Source organism: Neltuma alba, unplaced genomic scaffold (assembly GCF_004799145.2).
Source record: "Neltuma alba isolate B1F8T4 unplaced genomic scaffold, ASM479914v2 tig00010580_pilon, whole genome shotgun sequence".
Taxonomy (NCBI): domain Eukaryota; kingdom Viridiplantae; phylum Streptophyta; class Magnoliopsida; order Fabales; family Fabaceae; genus Neltuma; species Neltuma alba.
Window position 1 is genome coordinate 279,939 of NW_021635445.1, and position 19,064 is coordinate 299,002.

Sequence of the window (19,064 nt, forward strand, 5' to 3'; positions counted from 1 at the left end):
CGTGATTATTTGGGATAATTAATTTTTTAAAAAAGATTATGATCTCTTCAATAGTAATATAGATTTGTTCTTCATTTTGTTTGAAGAGGGGGTCGTGTTTCAAGTTGTCAATCATGCGTAATTCAGGGGTTAAATCTCGAACGGCGCGCCCCTCTCTTTCTAATGCTGCCGAAGGACCCGGCTGATTCAGATTTTCATTTTCCACAGTCAAAAGGGGGAGCGCGGAAGACCCCTCCGGAGTTGGAGGTAGATTGAACCCCCCTGACATTTCTTCTGGCCCTGGCACATGCGGAAGAAATTGAGCCACTGCTCGGCTCAAGTCATCCATGCAAAGATACTGGTTAAAAGTGAAAAATTTAACCAGAAGAAAAATGTAGAGCTGATATAAAATCAAAATAGAGACTGTTCTAAAATGCAGTAAAAGCTCCTTTGGAATGTTTTTTACCCGCGGGAACGAATGTAGCAAAAAAAACCAAAAAAAAACATAATAAGAAAAACCTGAAATTTTCTCTCTTGGAGCATTCTTACAGAGCAAGGAATGATTTTAAAGAATCAACGAGAAGAAGAAGAGTTTCAGAGTAAAGACCGGTGCTATCCCCTTCCCCTGCTACGCTTTCTTCCTAAACAATCAAAGAAGCATTTTCGATTCCCCGATCAACTCTCGTGCCTTTGGTTTGGAGCTAGGAAATTAATTGAGTTCCTGAAGCAACTCATAGCCAACTCCTTCTATTTGGAGTACCGATGCTTTCAAGTCTTCTCCTATGGGCTCGCCTAAGAGCTGGATTGATTTCATCGAAGAATAATTTTCCGAAGAAAGACACTTTCACTCGAAGAAAGCAGGTAATCTTTCTATTCTCCTGAGCGGGGCTCAAGGGAGCAACTCGAGATAGATGCAAGATTCTTTCTCCTGCTCCTGCCCTTCACTTAGAAAGAAAAGTCCATTTTTCAGCACGCACTAATTCCTACGTTTTGTCGGTCGAATAGCCTTCTTGTGTGACCTTATAGGGGTGGCAAGCTTTAGAGAGTAGGGGCGAGGTCCCCATACTACAGAAGGCCGTAAGCAGTGGCTCGACGGAGATGGTTCGAATCAAGCGAAACAAAAGGCATTCGTTGGCACCCGAGATGCTAAGGATCGAAGACTTTTGGGATATGGAACAGTACTTTATGTTCGTGCCCATTTTGACGACCAAGTCACAATGGCAACAATCTATCTATCTGGGGATGCGCAGCTGTGGTGACGGACGCGATATGAGGACATGCTGGAGGGCCGTTGCGAGATCAACGCCTGGGATGGGAGGAACTAAATAGGGAGCTCAAGGAAAGGAGCAGTTCCTGCCTGGGAACGTTGTATGGCTCGCACGAGAGTCCCTGATGCGGACCGGCACTGTTCGAGAAAATCAAAGCAGACCATGGGGGACTGACCCGAGCTATAGACAAAGAAGGACTTTGATAGATAGAATAAGGCACTCAGACATCAAAAAGAGGGCTACTTCACTATGAATGGTAACATATGAATTGAAACTAATGCGACGGGTGTCAATTACCAAAAACGACTCGACCACTAACTCAGTCCCGCGGGACATTTCTAACACAAGGCCGAAGATGGATGCGAAGAATATTTGAAACCACTCTCGAACCATCACACGGATTCCAACCCAACTGCCCATGATATGGTAAGAACGGAATTGAAAGGCAAAAAAACGATTCTATACGCAGACGTGAAAGCTCTATCGATAGAAGCATTCATTCTAGCCTATATTTATATTTAGAGAGGAACGATTCCCTCGTCTGAGAACCGCCATTCACGCACTATTCCTCCCCACTAAAAAGAGCTATTTATAATCTCGATAACCTAAACAAAAATGCAGAAGTGAGCGTACCCCAAAGCTCTCCTCTCTTCCCCTTTTTTAGCCAACACCATCAACCCCATTTTTTTTTTCACCTTGAATTGGTCAAAGCAAAAAATCTGAAAAATAGAAGGAAGGGAGATCAGAAAGATACGCGGACGACTTGACTATAGTATAGGTCGGATGTTTCCGTGAGCAGTAAGCAGCAGATCTCCCCTTATTTATTTTATTTTGGGAAAGCTGGTGGCCGCCTGTGAATTCTTTCAAGGCAAGGGGCGGCCTGATTCGACATTGTTGTTTACTCTGATCCGGTCGAGGTGGTTTTCGTTTACCAGCGCGTAGGCGGTCTAAGTTCCTATGACCGAGTCTTTCTGGCCCCTGTGAACATCTTTTCTTAATGTATTAAAGAGGGCCTCTCTAACCGGTGAAAAGTGGTGGGTGTCCACTAACGGCCATTCCTGGCTCGGCTCCGATAACGCAATTCCGGAAGGAGTCGGTAGTTGGGCACTGGATCCCTTCGGACCTGGAGAACGTGTGACGCTGGGTCGGGGTTTGGTGAACCAACTGGTCGCTCCTCTAGTTGAAGTATCGGGCCCCTTTTTCTTTCGTTGCCTAGGTTACACCTTCGGAATACCCCAGAAGGGAATTTTTCTCTATTTCCCTCAATCTTCACTTTACGCCAGGCCTCCCATCAAAGACGTCATAAGGCGTGGAATTAGACCAAGGGGAATCTCCATAGGAACTAGTCCCTCAGATTTCGCACGTAGGAGATCGAGACAGAGCCCCAGGGCTATGAGGAAAGATGTAGATCGATCGCCTCAGATAGACAACTACATAGAGGGTCTCTACAAGTCTATATATTCTTTTTTATTTCGTTTCCCCAGGTCTGCAAGTTTCACATCTAAGTAATACCCGATCCCGATCCGATAGTTTTACTATATATATATATTTAACAACAACATTCTAAGAAAGAATATTTTTAGATATCGGTAGTTGTCCGGTCGTACCCAAACAGTAAGATTCCAGAGGGAAATGCACCTAAGATCAAATATTTTGAGCCGGCTTCCGTGGAAAATTCAGACTTTCTTTTTGATGCTGCCATCACATAAAAACATAAACTTTGAGGCTCAATAGCTAAATACATGGCAATTGAATCATGAGCCGAGATCATAAAGAGCATACTGCGAGTAGGAAGTGGAATTAATACAATGGATTCAGAAGCATCAAACCTCTCTTGTTCGGAAGAATCGAAACACATCGAAATGGTACCAGCCGTACTTAATAATAGAAGGATTTGGCAGAAATATGTAAAATTGTCCCTCCTAAAAAGATTATTCCAGAATAAATGGGCAATAGTGAGGAGAGGTGCGCCAGCGGCGAGCAGAAGCAAGGTTATTAGATACCTCAGGAAAGCCCGGCCAGAACCACACGTGCAAGTTTCCCTGCATGTGGCTCGTCCGTGATAACTTATTCGGATTTGCGTGAACTAGCGGACCGATCACTAAGTGGGGATGCTCCCTCCAGCATGAGCGAACCTTTTCGAAACTGGTTAGGAATGGGCGTCACTATCCCAGCCCGGATCCAGCCAGGTTCTATTGATCATGTCCCCTTCCCCCTTGTCTTGGGGCGTCTTTGGCTTTACGAGAGAAAGCCCGCCAATAAAGTCTTTCTCTTCCCGCCCCGGATCATATTCCGGTGCGTCCACAGAAGAGGAAATCGAAATGCATCTTGCTCAGCAGGCGTAGCTTGGAGTGGGAGTGTAGCGTGGGTAAGGTAAGTGGCCGCCAGAGAGGAAGCCAAACCGGCCTATTAATCGCAGCTAAGCTAATATGCGCCGGAGAAAGCCAGGTGCCGGAGGTAAGCTCTATTCTATTCGGCCCGGAGCATTGATTCCCCATAACGAAAAGGCTAGCTCTATCTCGAAATTGCCTATCCTGTGCTCGAGAAGGTCCCCCAGTTCCTCGGCAGCACCTCGAGGTGCATTTAGTTGTCTTACATGAGACTCGGGATATTCCTCACTCCATGGCATGGCACCTTTCGCTCATCCATTCCGCCCGCCCGTCCCTTCACAGGCCTGGTTTCACAGACTTCTTAGGCGTTCAGGGGACAAGGATGGCAAATCCCTCAAAAGATTTGCACTTCCGTCGTCCTTCACCTGTCTGCCTTATGAGTTAGCTGGCTTCGCCTTTCTTATAAACGAAGTTCATAAGGAAGGTGAGCAGTTCTCTCAGGGATGTCTGTGGCCAAGCTATGTGAGATTTGCATTAATAAATTTATTATTGAGCAGTCATTGGAGTGGTTTGAGCACCGTATAGGTCGACTCTTACCCACTCCGGATGACTTGGGGGTCCCTGCAAATGTAGGGCGGCTTTGTGCTGCGTGCACTGGAGACGGGAAAAGACGCGTGTTTGCTATAGGTAACTATATCAATCAGCGTCTTTTGTACCCGGTCCATGAGTGGCTTGCCAAAGTTCTCAAAGGTCTTCCGACCGATGGGACCTTTGATCAGGTCGCCCCTCTGGATCGACTCAAAGGCGTTACATCGACTGTATACTCAATTTGAAAGCTGCCACAGATAGGTGGCCACTTCTGTTGTTATTCGAATTGATGCAGTCTCTGTTTGACCGGTCATTTGTGCATCTAGCGTCGTTAATTTGACTCTTGGTACAAATGTCTTTGACGTCACATTCGTGAAGAAACATACGAATGTGTGTTTCGTCACAGGTCTTCCCCTGGGGTACTCTTCCTCGTGGCCACTGTTCGCCTTATCACATCACATGTTGGTGTGGTTCGCGGCTGAACAGTGCTATCCAGGGAAGAAGTTTTGCGACTATGCTTTCTTAGGCGACGATATAGTTATCGCCGATGATAGCGTCGCCCGAGAGTATACAGCTCTGCTTAATGAGCTGGGAGTCGAAATCTCTCATTTCTCCAACGGGGGCATGTGAGTATGCCAAGCGATTTCGTCTTAATAGATGTTTGGTGGATGTATCCCCGCTATCTATTAAACGACAGGTCACCACTCTCAGTCCTCTTGGATGGGTTCCAGCACCCGAAGTCATCGGTGCAGTTATCCAACGGTTACGTGAACACTTTCGTGTCCGTGATCCTGTTGACCCACCACTCGATGCCTTCGCATATCCCGGGCATAGAGACTCTCTTGAATGGTCTCTATATCAGGGGTGGATGCGGTCCTATCTGAGTTACCTAAAATGGTACGTCCAGATAGCGATGGATCCCTGTGTTAGCTTGCAGGATTTCATTGACCCACCAATCTTTATACGGACTTGGCACGCGCCTAAGGTAGATCTTTCTACTTTTAGGTTTGGTGTTATGTTTCGTATAATAGATTGGGTCAGCGAGGAAACTCGCAAGGGTCATAAGGTTATTGGTCGTTGAGCTCATCTCGACTAAGAACCTGGTCCTGTAGTGTGATCTCCTTGGGAGAGAGTGACTCTCTCTTGCAGATTATCAGACCATAAGACTTTAGGCCTTAGTAAAGCGCCGTTTCGCCCGCCCGTCCAGACGCGGCGCCCTTTTTCATTATCATCTACCGCCCTTTCTTTCCTCCCGGCTATTCACGCATGAAGATCGTCGTATGTATGCTCGACTTCGGTTGTCGGTGCTATATATAGGTAGGAGTACATTATGGCAGGATCAGTCACCCGGACAAACCAACCCTCCTCCAAGAAGAATTGTGCTATGCCCCCCCGATCCCTATAGAGCGAAAGAGCTGCCTGGTGATCCCTAGGTTGCAGCACGTCCGGTCGTTAACTCCTCGCTAGCTGCCGCCGTCTCTAGGACCGACCGACGCCTCACCTGCACAGGTACCTACGTAGTGTAGTGTCGGTCGCACATTCAACATAGCGTTCGGACTCATGTGCCTTCCAGAACCTGGGGTATTTGAGCCTGCTGCGTACGATTAGACAGCCTTGCGGCGGCAAAAGGATTAGACGTCCTCCCATGCTATGGTTCCCTGCGGTCCGAACCCGGTGCCGCATTAGGTTAGGGAGCTGGGCTTTTTTTGCTCCTCTCACATTCGTTCGAGCTGCTTCGCTCCTCCGCATCCCAAAGCGCGCTGCCCCCCTAGGCGCGCAACACTAAGTAATCCAAGCCAACCCACATTACTGACTAACGGTGGATAATCATATTTCTTAGAGGTACTAAATACAACTCCATGAATGAGCAAAATAGAGGTTGCATTAATGATAAAGATCTCTGGGGAAACCGCTAAAAAAAGATTCAACATGTGGGAGGATCCGAACAAATTCTGTTTTCATTTTCCACGTATGGAGCACTGAGTTACAAACGTTACGGTCTTCAACAGGCAGGCTGCATTCTAGGCGGTAATTCTGTATTTCTGAGTCGAAGCAATCTCTGGGGTTTTTCCTCCCGCAAGCAAGAAAATTAGGAAGATGCCGAAGGGGACAAAAGCATAGCGTTACGCTTCTGATTCGGCATCTTCATCCAAATTATCTTGCCGCACGCAAAAAGACCTTCTCTTTCAATCTTTGAAATGTAGCGGAGTGCCGCTCATTCCTATTTAGGTCGTCCCTCATGCGAGACAGTTCTTCCACGGACGGCTCCCCTGAGGATGTACGTGGATTGTCGAGTGCGCGCGCCCCACGGTTTAGCCAATCACCAGTTGGATCAAGAGTGGACATCCGTCTGATGATGTCCACTTTGAATTCAAAGCGGTCTTGGGCGTCAAGGCGGGCCAAATAAAGGGCCTCCGCGGAGGGATTGGGGTTGTGCTCCAAAAGGCGATTCTGGATCGACAGAACCGAATCCCCCCCGATCACTTCCTCCTCGTGATATGGAAAGGTATGAGATGGACCGGCTTCCGCTTCCCCGGCTGCTACGGGAATAGCAGCGGGAGGCATAGCTTGTTCACCTCTTTGCGGTTGATTTACCGAGCTACTATACCCGGAACTGGATGCGCGGGAATTCGCTTCCTGCCAGGCATCCTGCTCAAAATGTGTCCACACGCCCGAGGGCGAAGGGACGCCCGAGGCTGTGCTTCCCAGTAAGGAAGTCCATCCCGAGCTATTGTTACTCGAATCTGACCCCGCGGGCATCATCTGATGCCCCATTATATCCGACGCTTCTTTGGTAATGAGGACCCTTGCCCCAAAACCTATGGACCAGGCAAGTCCCCCCGGCAGGCCCAATTTCCATAAAGCAAAGGGGAGGGCTCGACACCCCAGAGAGATGAGCGCCTTTGAAATGTTAAGATAGAAGAAGTCCATTTGTTCTAGATACAGACAAAGCAAACAGCACATTGAAAGAAAGGTCAACAAGAGTAGAAATGAATACAACAGGTGCTTACCAATACGACGAGATTTTTTTGATATTCTCAGAACAGTAAGACCGAGTGGGATCAAAGAAACTAGCAGACTGATCACTAAATAGATACAAATAGGCGCAAATTCCACCATTTCCCCAGCTTGAATCTCGTTTAATCCATAAACACGTGCAATACCATCTCCAACGGACACCACTCGACCGATCTCATCCAATTGAAAACTAGTGACAAAGTTGCTAATTCTACTTTCTAATAGACTTGCTAGTTCCGCAGCTCTTACAGAGAATTCCATTGATTTTTTGATTGATTTCTACCTTATTCCTCCTTCCTTATTTATAAAAATAGAAAAAAAGAGTATATAATTATTTATACTTTTATAAAAGTATATAATTCTGAATTTTTCCATTTCCATTTTAGGAGAATGCCACTTGAATTTGCGAGTTTTTTAATGATCTGAACCACTTAAAGAGAAAAAAAGCCAAGAACAACCCCAAAGCGAGACTAATAAAGATGAACAAAGATGGATTTGTGAATGAGAAATCAAAGTCGCCCATGTGAAGCGAGCTTTTTTCAGCTACACTAATGGGTTACGGATAGGTATAGTACATGGAACACTCACCCAATCAGTGCTCTACTGGTGAGTGAATAGGATTTTCTTAATTGCTATAGTAGCGACTATCTATCCTATAACTTGCTCAAGTAGCGCGAGGTTCTAAGTCTATATGCGATAGTAGCGAGTCACCTACTCTATTATATGATTATATGCTCGACTAGATCCGTCCTAATAGTCAATTTCTATTTACCTTTGCCTTTACTTCAGTCAGTACTTGTGCTAGAGTAGTGAGTTCAGTGACTTATAGGATGGAGCACTAACTATAAGAAGAGGTAGAAGTTGTATTATAATCCACAATACAGTATTTTCAATAATATATACTTTTATACTCTTCTTTTACCTCTCTTATATAACACAAATACATCTTTAACGTATACGGAAATATACATTTTTTAAATAAGACTGACTTTGTCCTAGTAGACTACGTAGCAAACCATACGCTACGTGTAAAAGTACGACGTCAATAAGGGGGCGTTGTCAATGGTTAAAGTTGTAGGGGGGGGGAGAGTGAGGTGCCCCATTAGCTTATTAGTAAAGGGTAAAAAACTATTAATAAGACTTAAAGAAATTTAAAATCTTTAAGAATTACACGACAAAAAATCCTGTTGTGTTGAAGGGCCTACAGAGGCCTTTGACGCTGCTTCAGGAGAACTTCTTTCATCCGCCCTAACGGGTCGCCTCACTGGTTGCATTCCCAACACCTTACTTATTAAGGGGGCACTCGAGCTTTCACTGACCCAAAACCCTCGATTGACCTCGCCCCGACATGAAAAGCTTCAAACCCAGAGGTTCTGTTGTTTGCCTCTTTCCGGTATCCCTTGATCAACCGCCCTGTCGCTCGAGCTAGGGTAAGTTCGGCCAATCGCTCCGGGTTCTTGCTCTTTCTCATAGCTCATCTTGCTTTTGAAAACAGATTAGAAAACACATTCTCTCCCTGGAACTGCAGGAGCAGCTCTACTTATGAACGTTCTTCCCCGCGTGGGAACTGAACCCACTGCCCTTGTTGCTTCAAGCTCACTTGAGCAGTTTCCTTCCTCTAGCCTCCTTGCCAGGCCTGTTTCCCTACGTTAGTGAGACTCAAAGTAGGTCAGGGAAGGACAGTTCTTTTCTCTGAAGAATGTGATATAGAATCAGGGCAACTTTCCCTCGAAGCTTGAAAAAGGCTTTGAGGAGGGCTTGCTTCATTTGATCTTTCCCATCCCAAGAGAGATGGTGAAGTGGGCTTCTTTCACGGCCGAATCATAGAAGAGAAGGGCGATCTTATACTCGGCTTCTGCTCTAGTGGTTGAACGCTTCTCCCTTTCATTGGCTTCCACCGGCCTGAACTGTCCTAGTCTGAACTCTTTCACCTCGTCAACTCGGACTCGGGCAAGCGGGTGAACTCGTATCCTCTTTTTTTAAGGTAACCATCCAGTCTTGGAAGGAGTCCATGGAGTACGCTTTCCTGTCTTCGAAATCGTGGAGCGAGGGCCTCTTCTTTCAGGTGTCGTTACCCTGGAATTCGATTCGATAAGATAAGTAATTCGATTATATTCATATATTATATTATATTAAAGAAGCGTTAAATCAGACTTAAATCAACTCAAAGATGGATTCGCGAGAGCGTGCTTTAACATTTGAACTTCTTTTTCTTCATTCCGAACAAACAACTGAATAATGAATCGATAAATCTTTTTTAGAACTTCAGAAAGAGAATTATAGGGAAACAATAGGTGGGAAGGAACAACGATGCCTACATTCAATCAATTGATTCGTCATGGTAGAGAAGAAAAACGGCGCACGGACCAGCTTCGGATCAATGTCCCCAGAAAGAAGTCGTCTGTTTGCGTCTTTCAATGAGAAAACCAAAAAAACCTAATTCAGCTCTACGTAAGATAGCGAAAGTCAGATTGAGCAATCGACAGGATATATTTGTTTACATTCCAAGGCGAGGCCCTCCCTTTTAAGGGAAGGGGAAAGAAGAGTGTGGGCTTCTTTCTTCACTTTACGCTTCGTATACTACATTCATTCCATTCCTTTCGTGATCCATTTTTTAGAGTACTTTAGGATCACTCAGTCATTTGTCCTAAGGCTCTGAAAGAGAGAATGAAAGAGATTCTGATTCAAGTTCTACCAAGTAAGTTGCCCTACCTCTTATTCATCTGTTGGAGTAAGAGCTTTAGGAGTTTCATGTCAAAGGAAAGATTCGCATTTCAGGGCAGATAAAGGGAGAACAGCGATTGAGAACATCACTTCCGATAGTGGATTCTAGTCTCACCGTCTTAATGAAGCCAACGAAGGAGGTCCCAACTCTGATGATGAGGCATAACCTGATATCATTTATTAGGTAGTAGCCGGCACAGTCGAATTTGAAAGACAGGGGGCCCAGTCTGTCTTGTCTTCCAGCAGTTCCGAGAATCTAAGAATAGACGAAAGCCGCTCAAACAAAGATAGCTTCTTGATCCCCTTATCTCATTGATTTAGCATAGGGGCGGAATACCAAACAGGGGGGAAGCCACAGGTTTTCCATCTAGGTCAGCAGCATCCAACCCCGTTCTTTTGTTTGGACTCAATCAATGAAAAAGCTTAGTCGGATTCTTACCCACGCTAAACCGATTTAATAGAAGCCTGGCTAAGAACTGCTATCCTCTATTCTTTTCTTGCTAAGAACGAATTCTCGAAGCCCGGAACTTCCTTCGTTCCCAACCAGTGATTCTCATCTCATGGCCTTCGTGCAACAGAAAGACTAGCTAAAAGAGCTCCATTACACAGAAGACCAATTGAATCCCGATTCAAGGCCAAGCAAGGAAATCAGTCCAATAGAATAGCCTCTATTTTTGATTTCCATCCGTGGGAGTTTCCTCTGCTGCGGTTGCCCTTTGTAGTGTAAGTTCCCAGTCATCCAGTTGGGTCAAGTGCAAAAGGCTCTAGGTAAAAAGATGTTGGATTTCCTCCAATATTAAGATAAGCCCTTCCTAATGGAGATCCAGTTGCAGTTGGAGTATAAGTAGAAGTTTCTACCTTGGATCGAGTTGGAGTTTTAGCCAGTATCAGTCCCTCTAGAGTAGTCCCTTAGGCTAGTAGGCATCTTTGGTTAGCCAGCAGAAATCATTCATACCTCACCTCTTTTTCAAGACAGTGATATAGTGGAAATGATAAGCTATTCTATCCACTAGACTGGAATGCATTAGTTTCGGTACTAACATTGAGTGCCTCTTCCCTCCTCCTCTCCCAGCAAGAAAACGGATGCGCGAAGCTAAGGCGCAACGTGCTTCTTCGCTCGAGCGTCAGCTCGAGCTACTTCGTACCCTTGCTTCTTCGCTCGAGCGTAACTAGACCAAAGCTTTTCTGGTGTTTAATGAATTGTAGATAGGAAACCACAGCTGACTCATAAGAAAGTCATGGGATAACCTGACCTCGTCAACGAGACAGGAAAAGGTAACAGAGTCTTCGGAGATTCGGAACCTGCATACGCTTGCTGCAGTGACACCGCGCACTGCTTAAGATAAAGTGCAGTAAACAAAGTTCCAGATTTCCTATGTTGTCTAATCGCCTCTTTGCCCTCTTTGGTACTGTTTTTTGCTAATTCCCAGATATCCACCAGATGAGAATGTTTCCCAAGAGCCCACAGAGAAGCGCCTGGCCAGACAAATAGCTTAGTCGCAGGAAGATCCCCCAACTGAGGTACAATAGGTCTCAGGATCATCCGATCTATGAGAATCTCTGGGAAAGCTCTCGTCGACTCAACCGATCAATAGAAGGAAGGACCACCTCTGAGAGGAGCCTCTTCTAGTTCTTGCATGACGATCCCTTCCCCCTTTCCTCACATCAAGGGATAGAAAGGAAGAAGATTATAGCCAAATAGCCTGCCTATACCCCAGTGTCCAAAGCCAGTGCCAGCTAATGAGACATGCCATCCATCCCCTACTTCTATTGGATCGAGAATGGATTCGGCGTTCTTCTACATGGCAATGAATAAGTTAAGAAAAGCAAAAAGGTAAATAAGGGGTGTAGCGGATTTGATCCTCCCCTAGCTATTACTCGAATTCATCCCTCTCGGTAAGTGAAGCTCCCTCCACCCGCCGCCTTCGGTCAACTCAAACAACAGGCCAGGAAGGACATTGTTGAAGGCTCACTGAGTGCTTCTAGGTTAAAGGGAAGCACTAGACTCACTCCACGGGAACTAGCTTTTCGGTTTGCTTCAGATTTGGCATTCATTCCCCCGTCTGCTATGCTAGCCTATGATGAAGGCCTTTCATTTTGGCTCTGTAGGGGCTACCCTATGGGCTGTTATCTCAAGGGCCTGGTTAGGCTCTTCTTGTTGGAGTATCAAAGCTCAGAGACTAAAATGAATTCTCTCTTGTGGGAGTGCCTGAAGAGACCTGCTTACTTGAAGGTACCATTCTAAAAGAATGGTGAAAAGGTTATCTACCCTATGATCCTCCTTATCTTACAGAGGTTTACTACGAGCCATACCCAGCGGGATACATATTGCCCAAATTGAACCTAAAAGATGGAATGGGTGATCCATAAGAGCATTTGGCGAGGTTCATCCCTCAGCGTGGGGATCTTTCTGGAAATAAAAACTTTTTTTATTGAGGCCGTCGCTTACCCGCATTTCTCTTGGTATACCTACCTGTGTGCCTCCTAATTCCGTGAAGTCCTTGGAGCATGTGCGATTTCTTCAGGATCCTTGTCAAGAAAGAAGTAAGTCCCTTATTCTTTCTTTTATGTTGTAAGGTCTGGACTATAATAGGGAGTCGATTCACGTACTTCACCATTTCCCTGGGTCGTTATCGCCTTTCCCGGGTATGGGTTCTTTCTCTATTAAGAAAGTCCCGGTGTGAACTCCCCTACTGATCTGACTCCAGCAGATTCTCGAGAAGCCAATTCTCTCTCTCGATCTACTTTACCGACAAGAGCTCTGAATGAATGAGCAATGAGTTTGATTCTAACTATTCAAAGCAGAGGAAATAGAATATTATATAGCCTATAGCTATAGGGCTAGGCTCCGCTCCTCGCTCGAGCTACCAGCTTTCTTAGATTTCATTCCTGTTGACTAATCCGAGTCCTTGAGAGCTTAGACGGAAGAACTCCGAAAGAATTGAATCGGCTCCTCCTCTCTTGAGGGTATCCAGTTGAAATGGTTGCTGGATTGCCCCTAGTTCAAGCTCTAAGTCAAGCATTCACGCACCAAAGACCTCTTACTACGCTCCTGAGCCTAGGAAAGAAAAATCCCATTTGCCTAATACGTACTACTGTGCAGCAGATGATTTAGCTGCCTCCACCAGCTTCTTCTTGGCATCAAGCCAGCCCTTATTCCTTGCATCAACAGGCAATCCCGCATAAAAGAAAGGCTACTGACTTGGCAAAGGCATACCAGGCATAATAGCCTATTAATAATGAAGGAAGGTATTGTATTCAGACAATACAAAAGTATCAGAACGAAGAGAAGTCATGTTACTATTTAAATCCTATAGCTTGAGTGAAGTGACCAAAGAAGCAAGGGTACGAAGTAGCTCGAGCAAAGCGAGAGGCACGTAGTTCTCGACCGAAGAAGCAAGGGCGCGAAAGCCTTTAGACGAAGAAGCAAGGGTACGAAGTAGCTCGAGCTGACGCTCGAGCGAAGAAGCAAGGGTACGAAGTAGCTCGAGCTGACGCTCGAGCGACTCCGCACGTTGCGCCTTCGCGCATCCCTTTTCTTGCTCGTTGCGCCTTCGCGCATCCGTTTTCTTGCTGGGAGAGGAGTGTTATTGATTGCTCGTTAGCGCTTAGCCGGGTAAGAAAGGTGCTTGTTTACTTTTATTCCATATCTCTTGATCTTAGATACTATATTTGACTCTCTATCTCTATAAGACAATAGCAGGACTTGCCAGCATGAGAGGAGTGAACCCTGTCTATCTCAGTCGCCTGAAGAAAGAGATTGAAGCTGAGAGAAAGGAAATGCTTCGCACCAGAGAGTCACTCAAGTCAAATGGTTCCAGTCAGAAAGAAAAAGAAAGGGTCCGCGAGTGATCAAGAGCACGTCTTCGATCGGCTAATGATATATGATACAGACTTTCTATTTCGTATCCACGGCTAAATAGACTCTTCAGAATCTTCGTAAAAAGTTCATTATTGAAATTAGCCTTAGCGGGAAGTCTCAAAGCTCTTTACCTGCATTGAGGCAATACAGATTGATTAAATAGACGCAATTTGACAATTAGCGGAGGTGTCACCATCTAAAGGAAGAGGTCAAGTACCATCTCTCCCCATCGGTCATACCAAGGCGCCACCCCTACCTATAGGGTTCACGCGATGATGGACCTCATTTAGGATGCTTGGCTTTATGCTCAGGCATCGGGACCGGCGTGTGGGTTAGTGACTTACATACCGTTAAGGCTATCTTGGAAGGAAGATCACGAGAAGGACAAGCTACTGACTTGAGACTTCCTCTTAAGACAGCAAGAAAGAAAAAAGAGGGTCAGAGCTCTCTCTTGACGAGGGACGATCACTCTAGTTATTTATTAAAGATGCTTACGGAGTTCTCTCTTCTTAGCCAACTCCCCATGATGGAGTAGGACGTGTGAGGCGCCTTCAGTCTGATAAAAGAAATAGCCTTGAATATAAGAGATAGAGATCGGTCCTTAGAGGAATTCATTCTTCTTCCTCCCTTCATTTGCTTTAAGGCTGGTATGGAACTTACAGAAGGAGAATGGAATGGTTCAGCTAAAAAAGTACCCGTGGAGTAAGATCTTTGCTCATATATGTTGGGCACTGTGGACTTCTAGATGTTCAAGAGCTATGGAGGGAGTGAATAGAACAGAGGAAGATATATATATAGCATGCTTACATCGGTTGAGCGAGGAGGATAATCTGAAGAACGAGAGATGGGTGATATCTATACAGGAACAAGACTTGCAACACAGCTGTACACCACCTAAACAAGATCAAGTAAGACTCGACGTCGATGGGTCTTGCTTGGATTATACGAAGGCGGCGTGTGGCGGGGTGGCAAGGAATCATGATGGAAGGTGGCTGATTGGCTTCACGTGCAATTTGGGTTATTACCCTAGCACCATTGCTGAACTATGGGGCATCTTTAAACGAAATGTGCTGGTCTGAGGGCTTTAGGAGAGTTTTGCTGTGTAGTGACTCTATAGAGGCTTTAAGCCTTATAACTAGATGGTGTGAGAAGGATCATCCTTATGCATGGCTTGTAAAGGACATTTGGAATCCGCTCGAGAGGGACTGGACGGTACGACTCCAACACACGGGCAGGGAGGCCATCCGATGCGCTGATTGGCTGGCGAGAAGAGCGCAGGGTCTTAGCTTGGGAACTCAGTATCTAAAGCCGAATGGGTCTAATGCTTTAGTTAACCAGGATAGGGAGGGACTTGGATCATCCAGTATTGAACCTCTGATGTAGGAACGTCTTACCTTCTGCTATTCAAAAAAAGAGGCAAGCTATTTCCCTTCCTCGGACTATAGGATTTACCTGGTTGTGGCATGTCAAAAGCAAAGGCTTAATATCATATCAATCAACTACCGAAGTACTGATACAAGCTCATCCCAAAAGGGATTTGGCCTTTGAGTTTCACTAAATGAAGGATCCAAAAGAGAACTGTAAGCTTTGGTTTGAAGATCTCGACCGAACAAGCAACGGACTGAGCGAGACTATTTCCGAACTTTCGAACTGAAGTAATTCTTAACTGAAGGAACGTAGTAGCTCGAGCAAAGCGAGAGGGTATTTCCAGCTCTAGTTATCTTGAATTAAACATCTTTCTTCTTTACGCTTTTTAGTTTACTTTTAGCATTCCTTTCATCTGCCCTAGGCAACTTTCTTTCTTATCTTAAGATATTCTATATCGAGTTACCGTCGCATCAATAGGAAGCACCGGTTACGAGAGCTTTTTAAGCAAGAGCGTCTGATTGAACAAAAGCCATTCTTGAACAAGGGCTATAGCACCAGCTTCTCCCTGATCTGACTAATCTTTCTCATTTTCCCGGGATTATTAGATGCGGATTACCGATCCGCGGGATAATAGCTCGTCACTTACCTGAAAGCCAATAGTGGGACATGCCCAGAATCAGTTGTGCTAGAATCTCCTCTTCCCTTTGCAATTGAAGAAGAAGAAAGCAAAGTCTGATTCTTTCGCTTTCTTCTTCTAGGCAACAGGAAGTCTAAACCCCAGGATTATCATCCAACACACCATTCCTACCTGATACAGAGAAGGCGTAAGTCTGACTGATGAAATGCCATATTCCTTGGAATCTCTTCCATATTCTGTATCTGTCACCGCCCCTATTCTCTCTAGCCCGGTGGGATAAGGACGTAGTTGATACAATCCAGTCCTTGGAATGAGTTGACAGAGAAGAATGAGCAGAAAGCACCTAAGGGAGAAGCAGGAGCTAGTACGCAATAGTTAGTCGTCCTTCCGCATTGGCACTAAGTTAGTCGCGTAGTTAGTATGAGAACTAGGCTTAGACGTAGTCAACCGGGGAGCTCGTAGACAAATAGTTGCCCACAAAGACCAACTCCAAACTCATCAATAACCCTAGGGCAAAAGCCTTATAATCTATTTCAAGACCGGTTCATCTAATCCTATGCCCTCTGGGCTCATATCCCCTTAAGCCTGGGAAGTTCGTTAGAAAAGAATGGCCAGTCAGTTTGAAAGCAGCAAGTAATCTTTCTATTTTGACACCGCCAGAGATGAGATTGATAAGCCGTAAATCAGTTCGAAAGCGGTCTTAGTGGGAAAGCAAGAAGTCATATTTAGAGTGACACGTCCTTCCTTAGAATTAGCAGGAAATAAGGTTTAGTTACTTTCCCGTCCTTGGAAGAAATGCCATATAAATAAGGTAAGAAGATCCCTTAGCTTCTAACTGATCTCTAGGCTCTTCAAACCTCTCTAGCTCCGGGGGAACTTAGTGAGGAAAGTCCATGGGAACTTTACTACTGCTAAGAACAATTGCTTTTCTTCCCAGATCGGGATTCCTATAATCCGTATGAAAATAAGGCTCAGGACAGCGATGAGGATTAGTGGGCTATTGCCTGATTACAGGAGGAGATGCGAGGAATAGCTCATTAGATCCATGCCACTTCGAACTCCAAGTCTTAAGCAGAATAAGAGTAAGAACGAAGCTTTCCACTTATTAATTTATTCGGAGGTCGGGAGAGCAGCTACTTTTTGACTTTCAACCTACGACCGAAGTCAAGGACTTGACTGGACAGACTGATTGAGAGACAGACCAGGCAGGCTACTTTCTATAAAGAAGAGACCTTTTTTATTTCCGGATAGGCCCACAGGATAGAAAAGTAGATCGTTCAACTCTAGCTTCTGTTTTCAGGTCCCAATCTCAAATCGATCTTTGCTACATCCTGCTTAAGACATCGAATTCGAAGAAATAGAGAGTGAGCAGCTTACTTGCAACCTAGGACCTAGGGGGCAGGAAAGATGATATTACCCCAAGACTGACTTTCACTATGCATTCATTCGTGCACTATCTAAGATCCGATTCTCTAGTAACCTATTCTTTCTATCTCCGTAGTCAGTCTGGCTGCATACTCCTTCTGGATGAGTTCTGTGGCAAGCTGACGGATTCTGCTACTTCTTCTCTTCCGAAAGAACTTATTCTTCTAAGAGCGGATATTTCAAAGAGAGCACCGGATCTTGCATGAATGTGCACATTCGATTTGTTCACATCTTGAATATGACCCTTTGCCATAGACCAATTGCCAGAGATTGGCTAGCATGAGGACAGATAGGCTAAAGAGAGGTTAGCCCTAGCTAGTGTTAGAGAGCTTGCTGGATGAGAGCTGACTAGACTGAGTTCCACTTCCATACTCCAGTTTACAGAGGGCTAATGGCTGGCTTGTTGGTTTAGTATAAAACTATAAATATAGAAAATAAGATATTTTATGCCTTATATGCCGGCCCCCCCCATCTCTCTCTGTACTATCGTCAATAGGAGGGAAAGACGATTGGCTGGCTGCCCTGCCCGACGAAAGGTGGTTGTTCCTTACTAGTACTTCGCTTCTCCGAACCACTGACTGACTTGGTTGCTCGCTATGCTACGATCCACCGGGTCTTTCCATATTGATTTCGCGCGGGTTTACGAGACATGGGACTTAGGGCAACTCTTACTCCGGCTTCAGGCGGCGGCCCGGACGTGATGGAAGCATCTCGTATGTAGAATGTACACGGTAAGAGGATGAGGTCTTCGCCTTTTGATTGAGTTTCCGAACGAAATGCTTGCTTCTGCTTGTCGAGCAGCCTCACTTCATTCATGCATGGGCCTGGAAGAAACGAAAGCGAAGAAATTCCTTTCCTTTAGCGGCCGCTACTCTAGGATGTCAATAGCTCGACCATTAGGGAGAGGACAGAAAAGCTCGACCATTAGGGAGAGGACAGAAAAGTAAAATTCATTCATTATCTTACTGATCATGTAAACGGAGACCTTTAGAAGGTTCCAACGATCTTATCCCATCAAGGTCAAGGTGTTCAGATCAATGCCATCTAGGGTTCGATCAGTGATAGCTGGGGTCATCTTACCTGGAGCAGATCGGTTGATCTTATAGACACGAGACTGAACGTAGGGTTGACCCACTCGACTAAAAGGAGAGGTTCTTTATTTTTTGAGCTCTCACCTTGAGCCGATCTTATTCAATGGATTGTGACTTTCTCAGCTTGAGCTTTCTATCAAATTTCCATTGATGGACTAGTGGACTCATTGGACTCTTCTATCTAAGCTTGAGCCCGAAGCGAGTTTAATTCGTCCTTCATTTCATACCTCAGTCCGGTGCCTATGGGTTCCATGACCTTTCCGTATTCGATTCAATCCTGTTTTCGTCTTGAATAGTAATAGTAAATAAACGGGCTCCAGTAGCGAATGAAATGAATAACTTCGATTCAGCAAAGGCGACTTCGGAATGATTTAAAGAAAGATCTCCGCTCCCCTGCTTTCGTAGACTGATCGAGTCAGGTTGAGCTTCGTTGCTAGTAGTAGTCTCAAAGTCAAAAAGGTATTCAATATCGAATAAATGATCATTCTAAGCTTGGTAAGATGGAAAGGGGCTAGGCCAAGAGCAAGAAAGACGAGACAGAGACTTTATACGTAATTAGAAAAACCGGTCTGGTACTAGAGCTATAGGCTTCAAAGCTATAACAATGGAGGTTGGGAATGACTATTTGTTACTCACCTTGGAGGTATGCTGACCGAAGGCAAAGGTCAGCTATTATCTTTCTTTTCGACTTCAGGAGCTCATCAAGCGACTCAGCCTGACTGTACTGATCCAAGAGTGTATCCGTTCCGGAGAAATAGGCTTTGGTGAGTTCAG

The 19,064-nt window shown here is 45.3% G+C and overlaps 1 protein-coding gene across 1 annotated transcript; it reads right to left on the reverse strand.

The window, feature by feature from the left end:
- Positions 1-5,296: 5,296 nt before the first annotated feature.
- Positions 5,297-16,697, reverse strand: LOC114757208 (uncharacterized). The gene is made up of 3 exons (XM_028946209.1): positions 16,676-16,697; positions 8,087-8,093; positions 5,297-7,462 (listed from the first exon to the last, which is right to left on the reverse strand). The coding sequence occupies exon 3, from the start codon at positions 7,442-7,444 to the stop codon at positions 6,320-6,322; it is 1,125 nt and encodes a 374-aa protein (XP_028802042.1). The 5' UTR covers positions 7,445-7,462; positions 8,087-8,093; positions 16,676-16,697; the 3' UTR covers positions 5,297-6,319.
- Positions 16,698-19,064: the final 2,367 nt, after the last annotated feature.